The 28,000-nt window shown below is 46.3% G+C and overlaps 1 protein-coding gene across 1 annotated transcript; it reads right to left on the bottom strand.

Annotated features, from left to right (window-relative positions):
* TNFSF8 (TNF superfamily member 8) lies at positions 1-25,874 on the bottom strand. The gene is made up of 4 exons (XM_041763133.1): positions 25,429-25,874; positions 15,464-15,506; positions 3,237-3,308; positions 1-1,792 (listed from the first exon to the last, which is right to left on the bottom strand). The coding sequence occupies exons 1-4, from the start codon at positions 25,621-25,623 to the stop codon at positions 1,398-1,400; spliced, it is 705 nt and encodes a 234-aa protein (XP_041619067.1). The 5' UTR covers positions 25,624-25,874; the 3' UTR covers positions 1-1,397.
* Positions 25,875-28,000: the final 2,126 nt, after the last annotated feature.

Below are 28,000 nucleotides of genomic sequence, written 5' to 3'. Positions count from 1 at the left end.
TAGAGGAGACCTCGGAGGAGGTTGACATAGCACACTGCTCAGCAAATGACTTCAACTTTTCCCCTGGTTATTTTATTTTCCCAAGTCCTTCTCATCCATACCAACACTGCTGTTTTTTTTTTCTTTTCTTCTTTTAAATTTTTTATAGTCTTTCTCTGACAAACCTTCCTGATTTCCTACATTTTTCTTTTCCCTCCTCCTTTTTTGAGAAAAAAACGCAAATTTTACTCCCTTCTTCTGCATGGCAGTCAAGGGTCCCTTTTGCTTCTGAAGTATAAACTCTGGAGCTTTATACTTCAAGGGCAATGGTCCTTTTATACAGGTAAGGTGCTCCTTTGTAAAAGGACAGATGTCAAGGCAGGTTGGTGTAGCTAGAGAAATCTCATGGCTACCCAAGTCAGGAGAGGAGGTTTCCATTGCTCAGAAGTCCTCACCATTTGCAGGGTCATCATCATTTATCAACAACATTTTGGGGCCTTAATAACCCTCCACAGAAATGATTTCCTGAGAGACATTTGAAGCAGGGAGCAGAGAGAGATCATGTGAGAAATGAAAGTAGCTGATCCCTGACCAAATGGCCGCATTACCATGACCACCGCACTACCGTCAGCGTGCTGATGGAGTGCTTGCTGAATGCACAGCCCTCCCCTACAGGAAATGAAAGCTGTCTGTTGTTGATGTATTGTCAGTCTGAACTTGAATGGAGTCAAGCCTGGTCAGATGGTTTTCCAAATACCAGGAGGCTGCTCAGATTTTGGATGATCAGTTGGACAGTCCTTTCTTTTATACATTTTAGATCCCACAGTTCACATCCCACCATTTACACTGAACCTCATCCCCAAATTCTGACTCTGTTGAGGTGACATGCAGCCAGATCCTAACAGTATCATTGGATTTACACTGGTGTGAGTTGAGGGCCTTTCCTTTGGTTGGGGGCTTCTAGAACACCACTTGGAATCTTAGTTGGCAGATCTGGGGTGAAAGATCCTGGTCTTCTGAGATGGAAGAGATTTTGGAGAGATTCAAATCCAGCCCCTTCATTTTTTTAGTTATGGATCCAGAGTTCCAGGGAGGGGAAAGGAGTAGCTCCAGGTTGTACAGTGAGTTAGTGGATGGGCCAGGGGATAAATCCATCCCTTCTGATACCCATGTGGGGCTTTTCCCACCATACTGCCTTGCTTCTCCGCCTTCTATTTGAAAGACACTTCACTCAAAACTGTTTTTTTTTTTTTTAAACCCTGGACCCATATCTTCCCAAGAGACAGAGGAGAAGCATATTATTTAATACCCATTGTGGTTTCAGTCTTGGTCTAGAGTTTTCTTTTTCCCCAAGTGTTTGGATGGATGAAGTACTGTATGGCAGAGTTGCTTTCTTCCTGAAGGCCAGAAGAAATGGTTCAGTCTGAACTACTATATAAGAAGATAGACAACACATTCTCAAGAGGGAAGGTGTTTGTATCCACATACTGGAATTTATCCACCTTGACTGATATGGTGCTGTTGACCTGGAGGTGCTCCAGCAAGAACTGAGAGAGATTTTGGTATATGTTCTTGGTTTGCGCTCCAGACTCACACACTGTAACCAGCGTCTGCTTTTTGACATCTTTGTTGATGAGAAGCTCCAACTTCAGGTCAACAGAATGTTCTGGGCATTTTACTAGAAATTGCAGTTGGCAAATGATGACATACCAACCTGGGAACTGGATTACCAGATTCCCATCCTGATATCTGACTCCACGGACAATGCCATCTTTGTTCCAAGATAACTTGGATTTATTTATATGCTTGGACACTGGAAAGAGAAGGACAGAAAGACGGAATTATTGGACATATTTCAGGTTCAGATTGCAAAATGTGAAATTTTTATGCAAGGTTTCCCACTCGAGATCTGTATTTTCTATAACATTGCCTGATATTCCAACCATCTGGAATATCTTCCATATTACTCATTCTAGGTGCTGCTTAATATTCAAGGCACAGGTGAAAAACCACCCCTCTTCCTTTTCTCTAATGCTTAAAGCTGGAGGGCCAGAGCACACATGATAATGGACCGCTACCTCGTATAGAATAATTTTCTACTTATTTGTTACCTTATAGTATTCTGTTATTGTTATAATTATTCTATTTCCCTTTTCAGACCATGAGCTCCTGGACTATAGTCCCCACAAGTTCTGGACCATTCATTCATTCATTCATTCATTCAATCAATCAAAGCTTCATCACTAAGGGATTGCTCTTTGGTAGACATTGCATAAAGTATCCGAAATAGGATATTTATTTAGTTTTATTCAATTAATAACCAAATTAGGCATTAAGATGTGCAAGAGAACCTGTCTGTTGATTTTCACATGAAGAGGGATCCTTTAACAAATTCTTGTCTCAATTTTTAAATGTCTTTCTCTCTTCAAAAGGGCAGCCAGGCATAACTGTACAAGTGTACACTAAGGGGCTCTTCCCAGCTGGGATTTTTAGAGAAGCAGAGGATTGGCCGACCCTGTGAGCCGACATGTTCCTGTGGAAAGCCAAGTCTCTCTGAGTCCTAACAAGTGAAAATCAGCACTGATTAGTCAGGGTGCCTTTCAGAACTGGAAAGCTGGCCTTCGTTTTAATTGCTTCCATGCCTTCCCTTTAAACCTCATTGCAATTCAATTGAAGAGAGAGAACTAATCTAGCAGCAAAATTGAATTTTTAAAATGGGCAGAATGGCTATTCAGAGAATCTTGGCCATCCTCTCCATATCTCGGCTTTCCCAGTGTAAGTGCCTTGCATTGTTTCCTTTATAAGGGGCCTCTTACCTGAAGCAGACTGCAATATGCAAATAGGCCACGTGCAAGCATGGTCATTAAGCTGTCAATCTGGGGACAAGGCAATTTTGTGTTTTCCTTGTGAATAACTGGACAGAGGCAGAGACCAAGAGCCTGCTTCTCTTTCATGAGGAAAAGCAGACTTGCTTTTCCTTGGCCCCAGACTTGTAGGTGACTGAATACCTTCAGAGGCCAGGTTGGCAACACAAAAGAGTGAAGAAGGCTGAGAGGGGAGAGGTATTGTGGCTTCCTCCCCTTTCCCCCTAAGGTCTTGAAATTCAAATTATAAAAAAAATGCATGCAGGCTACAGACCACATCTGCAGGTCATATTTGGCCATGGGCTTCTACTCGTGATCTCTGGCTTGGAAGCTTCAGAAGGGCCGTAGGAAGTGGCCCTCATATGGCTAGAGTTTCTGGATTCAGTTACTGACCTTGGAGGTAGGCCCATGACTTCTTGAATGGAGCCTTTTCCAGTATACATGAGATGTCCTCTGAGCAATTCCCTAAAAAAAAAAAAAAAAAAAAAAGGAGGCCACACATTAAATGTCTTTCTCTGCTTTGGGGACTTGGAGACACCAGATCTTTTTCCATGACCCTTTGATGGAGGCAGTTAGTGTGTTCTGTTTCCATTTGGGGCCTAAAAGGAAACCTGTTTATTTCTCATTTTGCCATCAAGTACTTTAGGATTCTTTTAAAATAGTTACTTCTACTTGGCTTTTATAAAAGAGTAGAAGTTGGGGGAAGAAAACCAAATATGACCTGAGTGCCCATATGTGTCAGGTGCCCTTCTTGTTCCTTTATGTACTTCACTTAATCCTTGCAGCAACTCTATGAGAATGGTATTAAGTTCCTTTTACAGGTGAAAAAAAGCCTGGGGACCAGACAGATTAAGTATATTGTCCCACATCACTCAGCCAGGCAGTGGTGCTCAGAATGATAGTCCTAATAGTAATTACTGCTATCTTCCCTTTGAGAGTGCACCAGATACTAATATGTGCACTTTTACATATTTCTGCTGATCTAGTTCTCTGAATAACTGATGCCTTGATAGAGTCAATGATACGAGGTCAAGCAAGTTGGTGGTAACGTTGAGATTCACCCCCATGTCTGTCTATCTGATTCCAGGCACCAGTTTTCCTCCACAAAGCCATTCACTGGACAGTGGCGATAAATACATTCCTGTGCTCAATTTTAAGAGGATATAGGATTATAGAGATCTAAGCAGGAAGGCTGCTATCTGGAGCTTCCTTGGCAGGGGAAAAAGACAGTGTTTATGTCATTATGGTATTTACGAAATAAAAAATATTTTTAATATATTCACCAGTGATGCTGGCTTAGCAGCTTCTTATTATAAAAACAATTTTATATGCGAAGAACCAAGTTATACATTTCCTGTAGTGACTCATGAATTCAACTTACTCTGGGAAAATTCCTTCTTCTCTTTGGATGTTGGTTTCCTATCTATAAAACTGGGAGATCGCTTCGATGATGGCATCAGAGTGACCATTCAATCCATCCATCAGAGTCTAGGCCGCCATGGGCCTGTTCAGTTGAAGCAGCCACACTCTGATGTGTTTGCTCACTGGATCTCCGAGGGGTATCTGTTGGGCTCACGATATACCCGATATCCCCCCGTTTGCCTGTCTGCCCCAGGCCTGAGGAAATCCCTCCTGGCCTTCCTCACTTCCCCGTGGAGCCTTGAAGAGGTTGGAAGTTAAGTGAACAGTTCCCTCTGCTGTCTGAACAAGCTCACTGCTCGCAGCAACCCCTGCAGAACCAGGAGGCAGTTTTCATCCTTGTCTGCCCTCAACCCATAAAGACGCTCTGGCCCAAAGGTCTCCTTGGTGATGAGGGCTGGTAGGCCAGCTGCCATTCTTTTGATCCCATCTCTTTACCTGGCATTCTTGTCCACAGCCCTCACTCTTGAGGTGTTAGAATCAGAGTTACAACATGAGGGCTGCTTACTTTCTAATGCACTGTGAGTGCTGTTAGGAGAGTCCCCCTGGCCAGCGTCCCCTTTTTTGGGGATGTGAAACATTGAATCAGAAAAAAAAATGCAGCGAGGCATACCTGGCCGTGTCTCTTCTCTGCTGGGAGTCCCTTTCTGACCTTGCTGTGCCTGCTGGATTGGGTCCAAGATACTCCACAGGTGTTCTTGGTCCCTACTCTTCTGTCCCTTCTGCATTCTCCAGTCTCACCTCCACCATCCCTCTTTCCCTTGTGCTCATGATCCCGATAGTAGTAGTAGCAATAGTGCAGACAATAGTAAGAGCTGATACATACTGAGGGATGGCGATTTCCCAGGTACTCTGTGAGGCATGCTGCATCCAGTCTTTCACTTAATTCCTACAACCACCGCATGAGAAAGGTACTACAGTGATTTCTGTCTTGCACATAAGGAAACCGAGGCTTTAAAAGGTTCATTACTCATTCACATTTGCACAGGTAGTCAGTGGTAGAGTGAGATTCAAACTCAGGCTGTCTGACTTGAATGCCCAGGGCCGGGTACTGATGGCTGTATTGGTGTTTGGGAGCCGTGGTGCCTCCAAACACACATGTTAATTTGCCTCAGCACCTGGAATCCCCCTTGCACTGGGAAAGTTATTCCTTACTTAAAGCATGGCCTTGAAGTCATCTCTGACCTTCCTTCTGTTTGCCTATTTGCCTCCTCCATTAGACTGTGAACCCTCAGGGCAGAGACAACTATTTATATATCCCCACTGCTCAGGCCGGGAGATGCTCTGTAAATGTTTGTTGAATTGAATCATCCAGTCTCTCCCTCTTACTTCCCTCCATGGAGGTCAGGTGGGTTCTGGTATGAGTGAGGTGAATGGGGATGCTTGTCTTGCCTTTCCCCTTGGGGCTGGAATAACACTCAGCCTCATTTTCCCATAGTTCTTCAGGTTAGCTTAGATTAAAGGAGAGGACAAGACTCATGCCCTGGGCCGAGGCCAACACACCATGCCAAGAACAGGCTCTGCTCATTGGTTGGAGGCCCCCTCACATCATGTCACTTGTGGTGGCATCTGTCAGGTGAGCTTCTGTAAACAGGTGGCTAGAGAAGTACAAGCTGGGGCTTGCCTCTCACACATACACATTCTGTTTTTTCTTTCCCCTTTGGTCTTTGTATGTTTGGTTGGTTGACCTCAGCTGTAATTCTGAGAAACCCAAGGACGGAAAAAAAAACCCAACCAACATAACACTCATTCTGAAGCATTTGTGTTTCCTGAAGTCAAATGGCAAGGTGTACTTTAGTTTTTCTTTAAGAAACTTTTAGATGGTTTCAAGCTAAAGGAAAAACATGGGCAACCCTCTCTGAGAATGGTGTTGCTGGAACTTCCTGAAGGAAAGGGCCTGGGAAAGGGACGCTGGAGAAGCTGTGGGTGGAAGGGGGCAGTTGAATGTGGAGAGGAGCCTAGAAGAGGGCATGGTTGTTGGCCCTTCACATCTGACAGGCCGTCAGCAGGAAGGTGGTGCAGTCTGCTCCGTGGGGCCCAGACACCAAGGCTCTATGTGGAAGTTTGAAGAGGTGACGCACTCAGCTCATAACTAACATTGCCCTTGTCCCCATTTCTCAAATGAGGCAATGGTAAGACCTTCTCTAAGGACACACACAGCCCAAATATTTGACCAGTTAGTGCTATTCAAGCATGCACTGGGCTGTTTTGAGGGTCATGAGGCTCTTATCAATAGCCAGATGGGCATTTCGCCAGCCATGTGTCATCACCCTGTGTGTCCATGATATGACTTTCTTTTTTGGTTATGAAGACAGGAAGGAGTGATTTACAAATAGGTAGTGCTACCTGCAGCTGGAACCCTCTGATGTCCCTGGAATTTTTGAATCCTGGGAGTAGGGGGAGCAAAACACCCCTGTTGCATTCATTTCCCAGATGAATTCGATGTCTAGGGTGGGAGGGGGGTGGGTCTTAGTTTGAAGAACTGACTGCTCAGGTGGCGGAAATAAGAACCGTTTGCAAGTCACGGCTGAGTTGACGGCATGGGAGTTAGAATCTGGGAATTTCCCCTCTCTGGGCCCTAGTGTCCTTAGATAGATGAAAAGCAGTGGGGATTTGATGATCTAGAGGGGCCCTTGTAGTTTATTGTAGCAGGCCGTGTAGACTCAGCTATACGTGGCCAGGCTTGCTGCAGCAGGGGGAAAGTCAGTCCCCGTTCCAACTGTCTGTCTTAGTGGGCATGTTGCTCTATCCCATCTAGGGGACTATCTTCACACATTTAGATTTCCAGACACCTGCAGTGGTAGAAGAGGACATTTTAGATCTGGGGACAATCTAAGTTATGAGCAGCCTGATTCTATGAGAATTTGCATGGTTTGTAGAAATGGAAGTTACTTGAGAGGTTACATGGTCCAGTCTTGGTAAACATATAACACATGTGCTCCCCAGTGTTACCCTCATGGCCGACTAGCCCTAGGTCACCCCATGAATTAGCGACAGAGGTAGACTAGAGTCTGAACACCTTACCCCTTCTATGGGGGTATTCCATCTTTCAATCAACTTAAGTACTCTGAATTTTTCTAAAGACCAAGGCTTTTATATGGGCAAGATTTAAAAGCCTAAACTTGGCCTCCTCTAGGATCATTAAACTTTTCTGGGCATTGTTTGGAAGCCTGGAGAGAAGTATGTGCCAATGAAACCCTCTTGTCCAGTTTCACAGGAGAGCTAGGGAGAGAGAAATGTTGCTTAGGTAGTTGAATAGATCATGTTCTAGGGGCACCAGGGTGGCTCAGTCAGTTAAGTAGCTGCCGTCAGCTCAGATCATGTCATGATCTCTGGGTCCTGGGTTGGGCTCCCTGCTTGGGGGCAGGGGTTGTCTGTTTCTCCCTCTGCCCCTCCCACTCCACTCATGCTCTGTGTCTCTATCTCAAATAAATAAAATGTTAAAAGAAAAGAAAACAGCATGTTTTAGAAATCAGCATAATGGCAACCTAAAGACTGGCCCTTGCCTTGGGATCTCAAAATGTAGGACTTGAAAGGGCCTTTGATGCCAACTTAACCAAGACCCTGTTCTATGAGTGGAGACACTGAACCCAGAGGAACTGAAGGTCTGGCCCAAGATGTCACTATAGATTAGTGGTAGAGCTGGGTCCAGAGCAAATGTCTCTTGACTCCTAGTCCAGGGCTCTGTCTTCCATTAGTCTTTCCATGGAGGAGGGAGGGTTAAATGTAGGATGAAGTGGGTTTGCAGTCACCATACACACTGGACTAAAAACTGACGTGACAGCTGGAGGTGCTGGGAAAAGAGCACTAATGAGCCTTCTGGCTTCCTCTTGCAGAAGAATGCCAGCAGGTGACTTCAGGACCATGTGCCGAACCCTGCCAAGTCATAAGTCATACGCCTTGATTAGGCTTCCATCAAGATGCAACAATGCCCAAGGTGGCAAAACAAACCACACCAACCATTCTGGCCAGATGGTATGTGGTCAGAGTGCCAGGTACCTTCCAGGTTGGTATTAGGACAAGACAGACACAATATATCTTTTAAAAAAGAGCACCTGGTCAAGGCTTTTAGCTGTCACTTCTCCTTACTGACCCCCAGTTAGTGCATACCTGTAAATTCAGATGATAATAATCAACCCAAATGAATGGTTGTTGCAAAGATGCAATGGATGTAAAGTAGCCAACGCAGCATGTGGCTTAGAGGAGATATTCAGGAAATAGTATCCCCTTCTTCCCCTACTCCCCTTTTCCATCTTATAGTAGACAGCTTAGCCATGCCACCTAGCAGAGCCAGCTGGCTGAAGAAATGCTCATTAAAGCAAAGTTCAGGGCATTGTCTGATAGACTGAAGTTTCTCAACTATGTGCATGAATGTTTGAGGCCACCTGAAGGCTTCCGGAAGTGTGTGTAGAATGCTCCTTCCAACTGTTGAAAATATTTTAAGCCATTCAAGAAGGAGAGGAATTATCTTAATGACGGTATCTACCAAGGTCCCGGCAGTCCCTTCTTCTGGTGGAATATCCAGGAGAGTCCCAACAGTGACATCTAGGGGACAGTCGCTCCATTATCAGCAGGATTGGGAATTAAAGTGAATCCTCAACCTAAGGGTCATTTGAGCTGTCTTCAACTTCACCATTCTCTTGATGCCACAAAGCCAACTAGTGGTGGAAGGACTCCAAGGTGGGTTATTTGTTAAACAAAGGACAACGAGGTGACTCCGGATTTACAAACAGCACTTGGGGAAAATACTCATCCCCGGGTGCTCAGTGTTAAGCACATAGAACGTGACCAGTAGGTACAAATTGAGGTCAAGCTGGAATTCACTTGAATTTCTTGACAGCTTTTTTAGAATTTTGGAGTCTTCTCAATCCTGAGCCGTTGCAGTATGTAAGCTAAACCTATCTAACTTTTTGGAATTCACTTAATCTAAATGCAGGTGGAATTGATATTATCGGGGGTAGTTAAGAAGCTATAAAGTATATAATTCAAAAGGCAAAGTGAATCTGATTTTTACATGGTAAAAGCTGCTAACATTTTAAGTTCTTTTTTTTTTAAACCTCCTAGCTATTCTAGATGCTGAGGTATGATACACACTTAGGAAGTCAGGCTTAGGATCAAACAAGCTTGGGTTCACGTTCTATCTCTGCTCTTCGCTGAGTTGTGTGGCTTTGCGTAAGTCACCCAGCCTCTTTGAATCCTCCCCAAAGTGAGGATAGTAACAATCTTCCTTGAAGAATTTCTGGAAGGTCAGATGAGATAATACCTAGCAAGCAGCTTGGTGCCCAGCACCCAAAAGATGCTAGGTGATGGTTGGCTCCCATTCCCAGGTCCAGGGCTCGTGCTGCTGGGCCTGTAGAAATTCAAGCCAACGCAGGCGACATCCAGAAGATTGAGTGAAATACATCATCCACATTCCGCTTTCTCTCTCTGTCCTTCCTTTTCTCCCTCTGTCCCTCCTTCCTTCCCCTACCTCTCTTTCTTTTTTTTTTTTTTCTTTCCCCGATGTATTGGAAAGATGGGGATTTCTTCTAGATTTAGAGCAGCTTGTGTGTGCTAAATTCAAGTATAAATTTTAATATGTTTCTCAGTGATCTGAGTATGTTTTCCTCTGCTCCCGTCTCTTTTTCCCCCCGTCCCTTTCCCTGGCATCGGGGGACGCGGATTACATACGGGTTGCTTTGGCACTCTGGATGGCCCCTGCAGGACTCTATTCCACTTAATTCTGAGTGTCCCGTTTTCTAGCTTATTTCTTGTGGAGAGATTCCGGACTCCTGTTAGCTCTGCCTTAAGAGAGAGTCAGTGTAAAAGTGGGCTTTGCGTGTGTTTAAAGCACATGGAGAAGCAAATAGGCTCTTTAAGGCCTGTGACTATCTGAAAAGCAATTTGCCCCCTGAGCAGAAGAAGTACCCCCTCTTGCTGGGAAAAGTCAAAAAAAAAAAAAAGGCACATGGCAACTGTTGAATTGGGCAATGGAGAACCAGAACAATCTATCGGATAGAAGTGAGGGCTCTGCTGCTTTCAGCTGCTCTGGGGGTGTGGGGGCTGCTCCTTTGCTACCTGCCTCTGCTGCTGCCAGCGCGGCGTCCCGGTGGGGCTGCGGCCTCTGGATCGCACACGGCCACACGACAGCAGGGATATTGCCCGTCTGTGGGTGGGTTCACTAGGTACGGTGGAGAGCCAAGCTTACTTGAGCTTCTTTAATGCCCACATTTTCTTTTGGGCAGAGGGAGTGGAGAGGGCAATCCTAGATTGCCAGGATGGTTAAGCGGTCCCCTTGCCTAATCCCAGGAGTGTCGTACTCGAAGCAAGATCCCCGCCAGGGTCAGGCCGTCTGGCTTGCTCCCCTCACTCTTGATACTTTAGACAGTAGGAAACTCCAGCCCCCGAGAGGGAGAATGCATTGTTTCAAGTCCCAGGATGGGAACGTAGGTATTCCAAAGTCCCACCCGGTTCTCTGTCTTTGCGCCCCCCTGTCTCCAGCTGGGTACTGGATTCGGGAGAAGGTGCTCAGAGGAGGGCCAAGAATGTGCCAAAGGGGCTGCAGGACCCACATGTGGTCTGTCCACTGGTCCCCTCCTCCCCCACCTCGGGACCTCCAGGAACCTGGGGCCCCATGACATGCTCAGGAAAGGCCGACAAGGAGTCCCCCGGCCTCATGATGCCTCAACCTCAAAGCTAGGGCTTACTTTCGGAGTCCAGACCCCCTGCCACGGGCTGTTTACACCCCCCCCCCCCCCCCACCGCTGCAGAGCTCCAGAACAAGAAAACAAAGAGCTGTGGGAGCGGGTGCCCAGGAAGCCATAGGGTTGGAAGTGTGCCCGGCCTTGGAGAACCAACTGGAGGGACCACAGCGGTGTTTTACTGAGCATCTGGCAACATCGTCCAGGAGAAGCAAAAGTGCTCCAGGGCGACTCAGCCTGGATCTTGAGGTCTTGCCCCATTTCTTACCAGCTGTGCAAGCTTGGGCAAGTCAGTAACCTCTCTGTGCTCCAGATTCGGTCCCCGTCACACAGGGAGAGTAATATCCTTGGGGCATGTTGTGAGGACTGCCAGGGAGTCTGAGCACTCAGCCCAGCACCGGGCACAGGTGGGTGCCCCTTGGTGTCTGCTGTTTTCACCCCCCTAGAGCCTCGTACACATGTAGTGGGGAAGACAAGACAAACCGGCTGAAAAGTTGTCTACAGAAATCCTGTGGTGCGGGAAGGACTGTCATTTAGTGGTTGGGATGTTGGGAAGGTCCAGGCCCACACACCGAGGTGGCCAAACCCGTTTTATAAAATAAAGGCAGAGTGTGTGAGGAGAGGGGCTGGGGCTGGGGAGGACAATAGGGTAGGAGGAGAGTAGGGGAGCCCATGGGCCGGGGGCTGAACCCCAGGGCGGAGGGCTGTCCCTCGAGACAGTCCCAGGGGCTGCAGCGACAGAAGTCTTACAAGGCAGGCCCGGGATGGAATGCGCCGCCCTACCGCCTTCTCCGGGACCCTAAGTCACACCAAACCCGGCCCTGCACGGGGGCGGGTGCTGTGGGGGCCCTGGGGGGTCAAGGCCTGCGTTCTGTGACTTGGGCAGAAGTGCCACATACCGTGGGCGCGTGGGAGAGTCAAAGTGCGGCAGAAGCAGAAAATCAGAATAAGAAGTGAGGAGAAGCAGCAGGAAGCCCAGGCTATCCCCAGAGCCCCCCCTTGCTTGCTCACCCCTTGTGGGGTGGGGCGGAGTCGTTTCATTTGGAGATGAAAGAACAGAGTGGCTCTTGTGTCCCAAGGATGTAGGCTCAGCCAGGTAGAGACAAAGGTCGTGTTGGCTGTCCCCTGTCACCCTCGTGGTGGATCTGGGTGGGGAGGTCCTTATTAACCCCATTTTCTAGGGATGCTTGGGTGGCTCAGGGGTTGAGCGTCTGCCATTGACTTAGGGCTTGACCCCGGGGTCCTTGGATCGAGTCCCGCATCGGGCTTCCTGCAAGGAGCCTGCTTCTCCCTCTGCCTGTGTCTCTGGCTCTCTCATGAATAAATAAATAGAATCTTAAAAACAAACAAATAGAAAAACTCCATTTTCTAGATGAGAGGAGAAGGATGTGGGGCAGGTTCTTCTCCCCATGGTCTTCCTGGCCCACAGTCCCTGCTGAACCCCCAGAACGGCCCACTGTGGCCTCAGCCCCGTGGAATGAGTGTGAGGTGGCATTCTGCTGGTGACCAGTCTCCAGGCCAGAATGGGAAGCTTATGTTGGGACTAAGAAATCCTTTCATTACAAAAAAAAAAAAAAAAAAAAAAAAAAAAAAAAGCCTGGTTTTCCAATGGTTATCCTGCAGCTATGTGTCATCTAGGTTGATACCCGAGTGTGTGTGTACCTGGCTCTGCTTCCCAGACTCCGGGCTGCGGCCGGCTTCCTGCTGAGGATGTACAGTTTGCATTAGCTCATGACAGAGGGCTCCCTAGAAAGTGTCTGGCTCCTGCCCTTGTCCCCTCCGCCCCCCTCCCCCAAGTGACAAATCACATGCTACCTCTGGAGCTTCCTCCAGGGGTTTCTGGGAGGTGGCTCCCCTCTGCCAGGTGTCTCACAATGGCTTTTTAAAAGGGGCAATGTGCTGCCTGTATCTGCTTACGGGGGGCTTACTGGGGAAGGGGGCTGTGGCTACGGACTTCCTCAAGGTGATGGTTAGATTTGTTTTCTTCTATATTCACACCTTAAACAAAAGAATTGGAGCATCGTGAAGTGTCCAAGCTGGAAGGCCCCTCTCATTTCATTTTAGTGGAACCTTGCTGTTAGGACGAGGAAAGACTTGCCCAGAGAAACACAGCTCCATGGTGATACTGCTTCCGACCTCACCCTAGTGCCGTGTCTACAGTTTGCCTGTGGTTGAGGGCAAGGTAGGTGTGCGTTGCAAACAGGGGACGGCCAGGGAGCACGGTCGCTCGCATTGCACGGCCGAAGCACATCATGCAGGGAACAGAGAGGAGCCCTGGCTGCTGACCCCTGCTCTGCCATCAGCTCCTTGGCTGACTAAGCTTAGGGAAGTCACTTAGATGGCCTGGACCTCAGCTTCTCACCTGCCATCTGGAAACTAATCCCTGTGTTGCTCGCTTACAGGATGGAGGCTAAGATCAACCCAGACAAGGCACAGGAAGATCCCTGACAAAAGTTTCCTAGCCTCGGTGGGGATTATTATTAACATTTCTAAAACCCGGTTGCAGAAACATTGACTTGTAGACTGAGTGGGCCTTGGATTAGTGCATGCTCTGATGCAGTGACGGGCAAGATAAGAAGGGATTTGATAAGGGGCCTAGTCCATGGCTCCCACAGTTCTGGGTTTCATGGGCCAGAGAAATTTACCCCCAAATGAAAATTCAGTGACCAATATAGGGAGGGCGGCTTTCGGTTTCTGTCTGTTGTGCCCATGAAAACTAAACAAAACAAAACAAAATCACTCGGGCAAAAAGCAAGCAAACTCAACTCCCCTCCGCAGCAGCTTCAGGTGGTAAAAGGAAGGACGTGTTTATGCTTTAGGGAAGGATGTGCTCTCAGAGGAGAGGGGTGCCCCTTATGTTGAAAATAGGTGGCCGTGGGAAGAAGGGCTCCCTTGTCCTTCTCTTTTCTATTTCAGGCTGGGCTGGTGAAAACCATCATAGGGACAGAGCCAGCAGCCAGAGCCCGGTGAAGGCTGGGCTCTACAGGTGGAGGACCTGTGATCCAGAACGGCAGGGGTCCCATTGTCTCCTCAAAACTACCCTTGTCATTGAATCCTGTTCCCGTCCAAGACGGCCTCTCCCCCTCTCTCTCAAGAGGTGAGAAGTTCTGGTCTTACTCAGAAGACCCGAGTGGATGCGGTGGTGGAATGGACGGAGCAGAGGAGGAAAACGGACAGTGACTCCGTGTGCCCGGGGTTTCCTGCAAGGCTCCGCGAGAACGTGTGCCCCACGTCCTGACTCCAGAGCCTGTGCTATTTCCATAATAAGGCTCTCAACTTCTGTCTGCCCTGTAGGCCAAATCCAGCCTCGCACCTCATCCTAGAAATAAAGATGTGTGGACCCACAGCTGTGCCTGCTGGTTTTCAGAGCCAAGGGCTTCCCCTGCTCGACAGAGGATTTATGGGAATTGAGGTCGCTTGTGAAATAATTCCAGGCGGGGTTAACATGCTGTTGATGAAGCTGTAATTATCAGTCTTCCTTGAAAGATCCCGAATGCTTGTCTGTTTGGGGCTTTTCCTTCTCTGTGTGGTAGGTAGCAGGAAAGGCATGCCTAAGGCTTCCTGAGGGAAACTCCAAGTGGAACGCTGTTGGTTTGTGGGGCTGTGTTCAGACACTTGTGTCCTCCGGGCCCATGGATGCCCTGGTGTCTCTAGCTCTATGATGTCTCACCCTTTCTTTTTAACTTTTTTTTCTCTGGGCTGTCTGGTTATCCCGCTGTGATGCTGCCTAGGTTCAAAAGTTTACGGGGTGGAGGTGGGTTCATGTTCTGGGGTGGAAAAAACAATGGATAACACATGAGGACATCTGGCTTCTGGGTTTGGCTCCACATGACCTTGGACATGACACTTCACTGGGTCTTGCTTTTCCCCTTCTGTGCAAGGAAAACATTCCCCACGTGATCTCAAAGTTTTTCATCCTCAGTGTTAAGCTAACTCTGCATATCCCCGCTGGGGCTCATAGAGACGATGCATTAACTAGTACCCGCAATGATAGGAAATGTCCTCACCCCCTGGTGAGGACGAGGTCGGTTCTTACAACCCTCCCTTCATCAGGCATTTTGACTACTACCAGTTATTTAATGATTGCTATGTGCCGGTGGCCAAGCCCGGCAATTTACGGATAAGATCTGATTGGCTTCTCCGATCCCTTCGTGAAGTAGGTAGCATTATTCCCATTTTATAGGTAAAAAAGCCTGAGGCTCCCAGGTGGGGTAGAGCCAAGATTCATACCCACATTTGCCTGACTCTAGATTTCAAACTCTTTAACACAACGGCGCTTTGCATTCCTGTCCGTGTCCATGCGAGGGCCTATGCCACTTCATTAGTGGGAGAGCAGCGGGCACCAGAGTGCCCAAGGGAGGCTGCTCGGGTGAATCCAGATGCACCCGCTCAGCCCTGAGCAGCCTCCACCTTCACCTCCACCCACTTTTCTGTTGGGCCCTGCTATGATCCTTCTGGCTGTTCACCCACTATGATGCCATATGATTCAGTGTACATTTACTCCCAATTCCAAGGTCTTACCTCCTTTAAGGGGAAATTTTCCCGGTGGGTTGGGAATGGAGTCCTGGAAGAGAGGAAAGAAAAAAAGAGGCAGAGTGAGATTGTCATGAATGGAAAGAACACATCATTTTCTTTTCCATTTCGGTTGCCCTCCAAGTGCTGTGCAATTTAGACTTCATGTTCCATTTGACTCTTCAGTTAAAAAGAATTAATTCACTGACCTAGTTCACGCTGGGCTCCTCTCATCCCTTGGCCCAATAACTTGCCTATCAGAGAGACAATTTGAGGCTCACTATCCATATTTCACAGGCGAGGAACTGGAGGCTGAGCAGGGTAAAAGGAAAAGTTTGTGGCAGCTCAGGGGACCAGAATCTGCAACCCATCGCCCTGTCCAGGGTTTTTGTTTTCACTTCCACATTTGATATTTTCCCCCCTTCGGTCAACAAAAGAACAAGCAAGTGTAATATATAAACATATGTGGGTTTTTTTCCATATTTGATTCATCAAACAGTGAAAATATGCGGCAAACATACCTGGGAAGGTACATCTCTATCTTTCCTGTGGTTGGAAATTCTGAATTAATTGAATGCTTGTATGCCAAGCATTGTGATGATACCGTAAATAATGAAATAGGCTCCCTGCTTTCGTGACTTTATTATGAATGTATATATGATTATCCTATCTAAATTTTAACTATATAATATAAACTCAAAGGAATATCATGTATTTATAAATCCACATTACATGTTATGTTTATTCTCTAATACACATAAATGTATGTATATAAATATTTATGCAGGTAAGTAAGAAGTTGATAGAAGTGACTTGTCTCCTGAAAGGGGGCCTCCTCCTGGGCTGGGGGATTAGAGATACTATTAGGGAAGTCTTGTTGGGGTGCTCTGAGCAAGTAGGTAACAGAAGGAGCACTGCTCTTTACCCCTAATAAGTCCCTCAGAGACCGATGTCTTCACCCCAAGCCTCCTTCCCCTTTCTCCCCACCTCAGCCATGGAGGTGCACCTCAGGTGTCTTGCCAATAAAGAATAAAGTATCTTATTTCTCTTTTGACTTGTCCACGTTGGGATCTCCTGTAGCGCATTGGATTGAAATATTAATAAAGACCCAGGTAGAAGTGACATTGATATGGGTGAAAATAACTCCTCAACCTCTTCCAGAGCAAGAAGTTAGCAGCTCTGCAAATCTTACTTCCTAAGTGTTCGGTCTGAACACCTAGAACCACCTGGAGCTTCCCTTTTACCCCACGATTTCCATGGGGGCCTCTGTCCTTTGCCTTCCACCGAGGGCTCATTTTCTCATAAATGGATCTCTTCTCCAGCTCAGGCGTGTTGTAATGAATTGAGGAAGCCTCCCGAAGACAAAACCCTGGCATAGCACTGCTCTGGAGCTAGCAGAAATCAGCATACACTTCAGGGCGTCAGCTTTTCAGGGCAAAGGGAGTGAACTTGGCTTGGAAGGTCCTTCCCTCTCGGCTCTAATAGTCTATGATTTTATTGCTTTAGTTGAAAGCTCTTAACCTAAGTAACTTTGTTGTGCATTGTGGTCTCTCAATTACGCATGCAGTTCATAGGAAAACCTGACATCACAAAATTCCCCTCTGTGTTGGCTCTGCAAGACTGCAAATAGCATTTCGAAATCTAAGGAACAGCTAATTTGCTACAAAGTATGATCGTCAATGGATGTGATGTGCAAATGCACATAGGAGGAAAACATCTATGTTTAAATGGGGTGCTATGATGGCTAAATTCATCGGTCACCCAGGAAAATATCCATCCATGGACAGGGAGAGAAGGCTGGCAGCGTAGAACCACTGCGGCCATCCCAGCCTCCACGAGCCGTCGGGAAATGCCAGAGGGTTACACATCCAGCATATATTGAGTGAGCACCTGGTCTGGTGTGTGCCAGGAATCACTTTAGTCACTGGAAGATGTCCCGTGGAGTTTATGGTTTAGTCATGAGAGCAGGCATTTAAAATATACAAATAAGTATATCATTGAATTCCAAGTTGAGGCGAGGACGATGAAAGAAGAGAGTTTCAAGATAACTTTTTCTCAAACTTTTACACACGTTATGTGCATCACCTGCGGAGCTGGTTAAGATGCAAATTCTGATTCTGCTGGTTTATCTGGAGCTTGAGAGTCTGTATTTCTGACAAGCTCCCAGGTGACGCTGAGGTTCTTGGCCCATGGAACGTAGGCCAAGGTTGTAAGAAATAGTATCTGGGAGGAGGACCTCATTTATATGGGGGCCAGAGGAGGCCTCCGTCTGTCACTAGAAGGTTTTCTGTTTTCCTAACTTTAGGTGGGAGTATGCCAAAAACAACACATCTTAGTACAGGAAAGAATCCTGTTGCTTAAACCTTCACCCAGAGCCCAGGGCATCCAAGATGGAAGTGTGATTTTTCCTATTTTGGAGAGCTCCTGGGATGAGGGCTCCTTCACTCCCCTGGCTGCCCACGGTAGAAGAGCTCAGAGAAGCAGAGCCAGAGAAGGAGCCTAGACGTCTTTCAGTTCATCAAGCTAATTTAGTAGAAGAGGAAATCGAGATACTCGTGAGTCAGTGGCAGATCCTGGATTGAAATCCTCTGGTGTTCTTTCTACTGCCCCAAGAGAGATGCTAGCTTTGGAAGCCAAGGAAGGAGACGCTCATTCCCCCCTCTCTTTAGCAATCCTTGCATTTATAGGAAGGATTCTGTAGAAAGGCAGAGTGTAAAGAGATGTGACTTTTACAATTTTCTGGGAGTTGTTTATGCCCTAGGCAGTATCTAGTGCTGTCTATCAACTCCTCTTTGGCAAGGTGCCTTCCGGTCCTAGCTTTCTCTCCCCAGTCTTGCCTGGGGACCTGGGTCCTGGCTGGGGAAATATGGACCATCTTGCTCAGCGAACTTGGCTTTGAGGTCAGTTGCACATAGGATGGACATGGACACAGACACAGGCTAATGCACCCTCCCAGGCTATCATTCTCAGCTCCATTGAGTAGCTCAGGAAACTTTATCTCCATGGCTAACAATCAGCTGTACTTCTTTCATTGAACTTCTTTTGTTTCAGACTCCAGGTGTCTGATGGGTATTTCCAACAATGTTTCTGTGGAGGGAGGGAGGAACCATCACGTTTAACCTGCTTGTCCCCAGGTGGAATGACTCAGTCCCAAACATGTTGCCTGCCCACGACTCTGTTTTCCTGTTTCCTTTTGTCACTGGGATTGGAAGGCAAACTCCTCCCAGATACTATTTCTTTCTTTCTTTCTTTCTTTTTTTTTTTTAGATTTTTATTTATTTATTCATGGGGGAGAGAGAGAGAGAGAGAGAGAGAGAGAGAGAGAGAGAGAGGCAGAGACACAGGCTCCATGCAGGGAGCCTGACATGGGACTCGATCCCGGGTCTCCAGGATCAGGCCCTGGGCTGAAGGTGGTGTTAAACCGCTGAGCCACCCGGGCTGCCCCCTAGATACTATTTCTTACAACCTCCCTACACTGGCTTGTTGCAGACACAACAAGATACTGTATATAACGTGTTGGCAAGTGCTTGAAAAATGATAGCTATTTTGGTTATTCTCTTGATCCTGATAATGTGTTTAATTTGCTCCAAGACCTTGAAAGACTCATTCCTTTCACAGAGCAATGCTGCATGGAAGCAATCACATTCCCAATTGTGCTTTTGTTCAAAGATGTCCCTTCTGGTTGAAAATGGCCAAAGGCAACTAATGGTTGGAATACGCCAGGGAGATTCCATATCCTGTTTCTTGCTGGCCTCACCTTGTCTTATAAGGTGGGTCATGGAGACTTTTGGCCAGGAATGTTTCCCTTACTTTTGAGCAATCATAAGGAAGTACTTCATGAGGGTGCTTAGTCCTCCAGGGCTAAATGCTTTCCATGCATTTATTTCATTTGGTCTTTACCCCAAGAGTTAGTGATTGATGAAGGCTTAGCGATTTCAGAAGGTCCTATAAATGGCGAATAGCAGGGAAAAGATCCAAATCAAGTGTCTTGACTTGGAAGACTATTCTTCAATGCCATGCTATGCTTCCTTTCTAGAGTAGGGCAGGATGAAGCTGGGGCAGAAAATTCTTCTGAGACTCAATGAGAAAGTAAATGGAAGTCAAAGAAAATCTTCAGGAGAAAGATAATTTTTTTTTTTTTGGCAGATTTTTTTTTTTTTTTTGGATAGCTTAAAGCAGTGCTGAAAGGACCAGAGTGGCTTAAAGCAGTGCTCTTTCCACTAGGGATCCTGTTAAAATGCTAACTCTGGTTCTGGAGGTATGGGGTGTATCCTTAGGGTTTTCATTTCTAGTAAGTGTTTAGACGATGCCAGTGCTGCCGGGCCATGTTACTTTGAGTAGCAAGGGCTGAAAGACGTTACTCATTAGGCAATCAGAACATCCAAAGTCTTCCTTCCCCAAGGAATGGGGAATGGCTGGCTACAGGAGGCTGGGCTCATACATGGGTTTAAGAAATCTTCTTTCTACTCTGCTGGTGGACACAGCGTCCTACTCTCCTATCTACCTCTGTCAATGCTTCTTCCCAGCTACCTCTACTTCCTGCTGTTCCCTGTGCAATCTGGGCTGACTTCTGTTCTGGCCCTGCTACTCGTCTCCTGACACCTGGGCTTGACTTCTTCTGGGCTGTGCCTCTGCTCACTGTTCTGCCTCACCTGGAAAGCCCTGCCCCAGCTCCACCTGCCACCAACCTTCCAATGGAGAGCTCTTCCCTACTGAAGAATACCAGTTAATAAATGCAGAAAGAATGATAGGATTAGGCAATCATCATTTTTCATCCCTTGGTGCATTTCCTGATTCAGACAAGGATCATTGAGGAATGCCTAAACTGCTTAGTTAAAGATATTTGTGTGTCTTTAAAGTGTTACCCCACAGATTATTTATTAGTAGGAGAGAAAAAAGTGCTCACCAGCGGTCATCACCTTAATCAAGTAACTAAACATCATCACCAATAATGGGACAAGTTGACATATGCCTCTAGGTGTGCTGCAATAAGAAGTATGTAGCATTACCTATGGACTGTTCTTGCCAAAAAAGTTTCATCTGAAGGTAGTCACAACAAACACTAAGCCAAATCCAAAACTTGGCCAATTCTACAAGTGCAGTGGCCTGGACCCTTTGAAAAAGTCAATGTCCTAAGAAATAAACAACGAAGGGCAGAAGAAATTGTTAGATGATCAATTCTCGAACTTGAGTGTGCCTATGAGTCACCCAGGGAGCTTGTTAAAAAGCAGATTTTTATTGAGTGGGTCTAGAATGGGGCCTGGGATTCTGTATTTCCAACAAGCTCCCAGACCGCTCTTTAAATAGCAATGTTCTAGACTGAAATGGACGTAACCAAATGTGGTGTGTGACCTGAGTGTGGGTTCAGGATCCCCAAGCAAAACAAGGCACAAGAGCTGTGGAAGATATTTTTGGACAAGGGGGCAGTGGGCATTGTTATATGGACTGTACATTATTACTAGATGGTATCACTGAATGGACATTGACTCTCTTGGCTGTGACATTGCAGGAAGGAGGATATGGGGGCTGAGACACATGCAGGCCATGCCGTCTGCACTTTACTGTTATACACATAAAAAGAGCACAAAGAGGGCAAAATGTTAATACAGCTGATTTAGGTGAAAGGTTATATGGGTGTTTAACGTTCTATTTTTCTGTAGGTTTTGAAATTTTCAAAACAAAACTTTGGGACTAGGGCATCCTTCTAATTCTTGGAGGAGGCTCAGCTTCTGTTCTAGCACTTCTGCAAGCCCCCCACCCCCTTCATCCCAAACAGAAACTCTTCCTCCCCTCCCATCTATGGGATTCTGTGACATTCTGTCCTGAGCTCTTGGGTGTTTGGGCCTTGCTTAGAGTATCCCCAGAAAATGGGGCATTCTGTCCCATGCACATGGGTCCTCCCTTCCTACCCTAGCACAGGGCTTGCCCCTGTGAAGACTTTCAGTGGGGTTTTTTTTTACTTGATAAATTGAATGCATTGAGACAGTTACTATGGGTAGAGAGAAGCATCATGGGGTATTTCAACTCACCCCTATATTGGATCTGAACATAAAAGCAAACCAAAAACCATACAACTACCACCAACAATCTCTACACCTAACCAGACGCTCAGTCCACTCTTGGTGGGGAGGTGAAGAGTGGTAAAGTCCTTAAAAAAAGGAATTTCCTTCACTTATAAAGGGAAAAGAGGCAGCTGCTTTCTCTTTCTAGAAAGGATCTTTTTGAAAACCTAAGGATCTTGAGCTCTTGTTCTAACCCTTTGGAATGTAAATAAATCTCTTCAGGGACTGGATAAGCCCAGTCCCTAGGTTTATAGAATTGGCCCTTAGATTGAAGACTTTAGAGACTTGAAATGACGCCTCTACTGTCAACCTGACAGCCCATCTCCTTATATCACCCTTTGTTTCTGGAAGAGATAAGAAGGTAGTCACAGAACAAAAAAAATTTTATTGTTTTTCATTTGTTTTGCTGTACAAATTTTGTGAAATTTCATCCTGACGGATACGCATGGACTCTGTTGTGCTTACTTAATAAATCAGTTTTCTATCTTTCCACATGGATGTGAAGAGGTGTTTCTTTGTTAGCAGGACTTTTACTGCCTCCAGAGTATGTTGGTATAATCTCTGCTGAGGCTGACTGATGATATTTATTGAAGCGAAAAATATACATTCTATTCCCATCACTAGGAATTTATACCACAGATATACTTGCAGACGTGCACAGTGGGTAAAGTGACTAGAGAAAAATATAAGTGTCCTTCACTAGGTAGATAAAATAAATTACGAAGCAGTCATACAACGCAATACTATGTGACTCTTCCAAAGACTGAGACAGACTTTCGTGTGTTGGTGTGGAAGCGTCTCCAAGATACACTGTCAAGTCAATAAAGCAAGGTTCAAAAACATGAGTCTACTATAATGACATGTTGTACTATATATTTGCAGAGACACAAATTTCTGTGTATTTTTTCAAAGGACATGGAAGAGTCTGTTAGTGGTGGTTGCCTTAGGGAAGAGGGAATGGTGATTGGGCGGGCAGGGTGTGAGTGAGTTTTAATTTCTTTTCCCTTATTTACTGTTTACTATTCTCAAACCATATGAATAGAATATCTTATAATAAGTATACTGGTTTAACTGTAAATTAAGGAAAACTACCACAGGGACTCTAAAGACATTACTACATGATAAGTTCTATAAGCAACACAAAAGCAGGGATTTTGTTGGCTTTGTTCAAGCTGTATCCCCATTGCTTAGAAACAGGTAAGATGCCCAATAAACATTTGAGATTGAAACCTAAGTTTCTTCTTTGTCTCCCACAGGGAGTCTGACCTTGGAGTTTTTTGATCTTCAGGCCAAATCTCAAGGCAATCCTTGTTGGTTTTTCCTACAGGCCCTGTGTCTTCTCTCTTCCATCACTTTGTTTACCCTGTACCATTGGCCAGGGGTGCACTCTCCTCTGATTCCTCTTCCCTACCTGCTTCAAATTTCTCAAGCCAATCTGGAATTCCAATCTCCAGTGAAGTTTTTCTGAAACAGGGAAAAACACTCTGTCTCCTTCATTTGTGGTGTCATGAAAACCCTATGTAACAACCTTCCATCACTTATTATATGTTATGACTTATCTTGTTTTATTATATTTTAAGACTTATCTGTTCATGTGCTTCTTACCTAGAACTGTGACTTCTTAGGCTGTAAAACCATTCTCATGGTACTCTATCCCTGCTCCCTTCCGACCTCACACAGAGTGCTATGTAGCCGCCGACCCATTCCATTTTTTTGATAGTTGGGATGTGAGTTTAAGTTTCTCAGGCCTATCCCATTGATTTCTTTACCAGGGGTCCTGTTATTAGAGTCTTTCCATTTATCTAAATTCCTAACGTCAGCCTGCATTCCCTCTTCCTGCAGAAAGCCTTCCTTGATAACCCAAGGGGATAACTCTTCTTAGCTCTTAGGATAGTTAGTGTCTGAATAATTTATTGGAAATGATAGCTTATTGTGTAGTATAAAACACTGCACATTTAATATCACAATTAGCATGACAAGCCTTAGCTTTTAAGCAAGTAACTGATATCTCCCAGACTAAAGAAACCACAGCCCACCAAACCATATAATCAGATTGTGAAGTGAATCTTTTCGTATCCTCATATGAGAGGTGAGTCAAGGAAATGGATGCACAAGGAGATAAAGCTCCCGAAAGAGGAGCAGGAACAAAATTTCGAAGTGCTTCTGTGGCTGCCTGTATTGGTAAAGGGAGTGCTGTTCTCATTAAACAATCGAGCACAGTCTTGACTCTATCACTTTCTCAGGATGACTTAGTTCAAGCCCCTTCTCCTTTCTGTTCCTGCTTTTCCACACATACAAAAATGGGCCAGAAAGATCCACTCTAGTTCCTTTCTGGAAAGAACGGAATTGCATAAGGACACTTCTAGAGCTCTCTCCAGCTTTAGAGTTCACCATCACCCCCAATACCTTCCTTCCCTTCTACTTTCCTTTCATTTTCTTTCCCTTTCCTTCCTTCCTTCTCTTTCCTAGTAGTTCTAGATGCAACATTTAACTAAAGAAACTTCTTAAAGACCACTTCAGTTTCCTTGGCCATTGCTATAAAATGATATACTTCTGGTTTACTTCAAATTAGAATTACAGAAATGATCTAGCCTCTACCAAAAAAAAAAAAAATGCCCTAGAATATTTCCAAAAGTATTATTCTTAGTAGACATGGATGAACTCATTCCAGGATGCATTTTATAAACCTTACGATCTAAATCAAATGTTAGTAACTCTGTTTTCTTTCACTTTTATGGAGATATGAGCCTCAAAGCTTCATTTAAACTTCAAAGCTGATGACCCTTGAGAAACAGATACCCAAATCTCTTAAAACCTAGTTCCATTCAGCAATCCATGAGGTATAGAACATTCAACCTAAGACAACTGCAGGGAAACGGAAATCTTGCAGGATTGTAAGAAAAACGGGAGCTCTGAAAGAATAAGTAGAAACATTCTCACCTTGGCAGGGCACGAGGGGGGTCAAGATCTCAAATTACCAAAATAACAAAAACTTCTCTTCATTCAAAAAATGCATGAGTGAAATATACCACCAATATGGTATTTTCTACAGAATGCACACTGGCCGGATTCTCCGTAAACACCAATTTCCTAAAATATGAAGAAGTGCCCTCCTTTGTCTCTTCTGTTTTTGCAACAAATCTTACCATTTCCTCCAAACAAAGCCAATTTCCTGAGATGTTTGCCTCTACAGTGGGTACCCATAGTTGCTTGTAGCTTTAGTATTCTGAGCAGTCTCAGAGGCAATAGGCATTACAAATATTTCTATGTTCTGCCCTCGTGCTCTGGGTTTCTCGTGACATCCTAAACTCTTCCAAGCAGTGGCTCAGGAGGAAGCCTCCACTTGCCTTGTAGGTTTTAATTAGCTCTAAGGACCTAAGCCTGGTCTCCTGTCTTGCTCCTTCTCTTATACACCTGGGCCACTGAAGCCTAGCTCCTTGTTGAGAAAGCTCTTGGCAACAGAGGAGGCCCTGGAGAACTCAACACGGTTTGGACTGAGAATAGAGAACCTTGAAGAAGACATGGTAACGAGTCGTGTGAATGTGTTATCAGATTTCCTTATCGCTTCCTTCTCAGATACCCATCTCTGGCCCAGCAAAAAATTTAAATCTTAATTTCTTAATACTAATAGTTCCTGTCTCTTCTTCTGGCCCATGTGAGTCTGCAAACTTTTGAGGTGACGGCTGAACACATTTTCTCTTAAAAGCCAAATTATTTCAGAGAGTTGGGTTCCTGTTTCTTTTCTCCCTCTTTCTACATGATATATGTATCAGATGTTGGGTTTTTTTTTTTCTTTCTTTCTTCTTCTTCTTCTTCTTTTTCTCAGCTACTTTTTTAGTTTTTTTCTCAAGCCCTTCTCTCTGGGGAACACTGAACGCAAATCAGAAAAAAGGTGACCAGAAGTCCACTTACCGTCTTCTGAACTACCAACATCATGATGGTTGCCACAGCAAAGATGAGACACAGAGCCAGTGCCGTGGTGGTGAAGTAGAAATAACCACGGCTTGTGGTTCCCAAGTGGCTGGCGACAGAGCCTGCTGGCACATGCATGGCTGTGTCTTGAGAAGGGGCCATTCGGTTGAGTGCTTGCTGCAGCCCTGGGTCCATTCTTATATAGTCTTCCCACAGCACACCTTATCTCTCCTCATCTGATTCACTTCTGAGCCCATCTCTGTTCCAAGAAGGATTCTCCCCCTGCATCCTGGATCATGTGACGTGGAAAAAAACCTTCACCAGCTGCCACGCGAAGAAACTCTTCTCTGGGGGCGTGAGGCGAAAGACAGCAGCAAGGGTGGGGGAGAGGCTCATTTTTCATTGCCAGGGATGAATTTGAGGGCAGAGAAACTGTAGCTACAGAGAAGGTGGTTGATGTCAGAGGGCGAGAAGGAAAATGACGGTTTCCCTACTCTGGGGTGTGTGTGTGTGTGTGTGTGTGTGTGTGTGTGTGTGAGAGAGAGAGAGAGAGAGAGAGAGAGAGTGCACAAAGCGACTTCTGTTTCACTTAGACTCAGCCACAAAACGCCTTCCTGCTTGAGAAGCCGCATCTTGTCTTCAGCGAGGCCTGCAGCTCAGAGGACCTCGTCAGAAAATGTCTCTGCGCTGGGCCTGGGGGAAGCTGGCGTCCTCGCACTGGGCTGGGATGACTCCAGAGGGTTCGGTTTGATCGGATCAGCTCCTGCTGGAAACTGGAGATCCTTCCAGCTGCCTGGGAAGGAAGCGCCCACGAGCGTGGCCATGGGGCCAAAGGGGGGCGAGCCCACCACAGTAGGAGATGTGGGGGCAAATGTCAAGAGAGCAGGAATCTGGAAATGCTGATCTTTTCAACAAAAATTCCTGCCGGCCCTATTGGGAGGGGTCAGCCCCGTAGATAAACCTGGGCTCGCCTGCCCAGTTGCAGAAAAGGGAAGGGACTGGCGGTGGTGGTGGTGATGGGGGTGGGGAAGCAGCCTGGTGCAGAGCGTGGGGGGTGTGTTCTGTGGGCGTGTGCATGGTGGGCGTGTGGTATGCTCGCGTGTGGTGCACCTACGTGATGTGTGGCGTGTGTTGTGTGTCTTATGCACGGTGTGTGTGTGTGTGTGTGTGTGTGTGTGTGTGTGTGAGGGAGAGAGACTATTGCAGCCGAAGCTGTGCGATCTCAGGCACAGTGCTAGTGCCAGGTGCACTTCACACCTTGCCTCACTCCACCCTCCCCTCTGCCCTCTGATGCACCTAACACTGGCTTTTCACACATGGCAATATTGAGGCTCAGAGAGCATGAGGACGGCTCATGCTTTTTTTTTTTTTTTCTTTTCTTTCTTTTTTTTTAAACACACATTTATTATCTCACAGTCGCTGTGGGTCAGGAATCCAGGCACAGCTTAGCCGGCTCCTTTGCTTCATAGTCTCTCACAAAGCTGCAATCAAGGCGTCAGTCCAGGACCTGTCATCTTCTCTGAAGGTTGCACTGGGAAAGGATCCACTTTCAAGCGCACTAAGTAGTTGTTGGCAGTTTTCAGTTCTTTGTGGCTGTTTGAGTGAGTGTCTCAGTTCCTCACTAGGTGTTGACCGGAGGGGCTACTCTCAGTCCCTTACCACACTGGCCTCTCACATGGCAACTTGCTTCATCAAAGCAGGCAAGTTGAGAACTCAATAGAGTCTCTCTAAGATGTATGTTTTCCTTCTCTTTCTGGTCTAAAATCACTTGCAAGTGGCTGACTTGAGACTCAGGTTCTGCCATCCACCGTGTCTGTTCATTGTCATCCATCATGTTGATCCATGAAGTCACCTGGGTGGCAGCCATAGCTGTCGGCGCCCACTGCCCCGTGTTAAATTATTCAATCGTCACTGTGCTTGAAGGCTGAAAACCTGAGGTCTGGTCTCAGCCATGCCCACTCTCAGCCTTGGGTCCTTGTGCAAGTCCTTCCGTCTCACCCTCCCCGCCCAACTATGCATTGACAGCCTCTGTGGGCATCACATCACCCTCAAGTAAGGACACTCTGTGAGGGGGGATAGACTTGGCGAAGGGGTTGGCCTGTACTGGTTGACAATTCCCAGTGGTCCCCTGGGCCGAGTCTAGAATTTAGACAGAGATAATTGATAGATTCTCTAAGGGACAGAGCTGTCGCATCTGTGGTTACTGGTGATCTCCACTTCAACACACCATTTAAAATCTGAATCACTGCAGAGCTGGTGCCTGCAGAGTAGCTCTTTGAAAACTTCATTCGGAAGTACCCAGTGCTCTGTCGCGCCCGCCCTCCCTTGCCTTTCTGCTCATTTAGGGTTGCACTCTATCTCTGAGAACCAGCAGAAATCCCGGCTCCTCCTAAGGAAATGTTCTGTATCCAAAGCCAAGCTTGGATTGTTCCCCCTGCTGCAGCGGCCGTGATCCCAGACTGCTGAGCATCACCTGAGTTGGGTCAGACTCTAGGGACTGGTCTGAGTATTCCTTCCAAGTGAATCCATAAAAATCACAGATCCTGGAGATGGAAGAGCCATCAAGAGGTAA

Source organism: Vulpes lagopus, chromosome 7 (assembly GCF_018345385.1).
Source record: "Vulpes lagopus strain Blue_001 chromosome 7, ASM1834538v1, whole genome shotgun sequence".
Classification (NCBI taxonomy): Eukaryota; Metazoa; Chordata; class Mammalia; order Carnivora; family Canidae; genus Vulpes; species Vulpes lagopus.
Note: the sequence above shows the minus strand (reverse complement) of the source record. Positions and strands in the feature narration are given on the sequence as shown.

Excerpts from the sequence above, each read along its gene's own strand:
- TNFSF8 (XM_041763133.1), bottom strand. The coding sequence starts at position 25,623 with ATGGACCCAGGGCTGCAGCAAGCACTCAACCGAATGGCCCCTTCTCAA. Across the intron at positions 15,507-25,428 it reads TGTTGGTAGTTCAGAAGACG|GACTCCATTCCCAACCCACC; the intron begins GTAAGTGGACTT and ends CCTCTCTTCCAG. Across the intron at positions 1,793-3,236 it reads GTCATGGGCCTACCTCCAAG|TGTCCAAGCATATAAATAAA; the intron begins GTCAGTAACTGA and ends TTCTCTTTCCAG.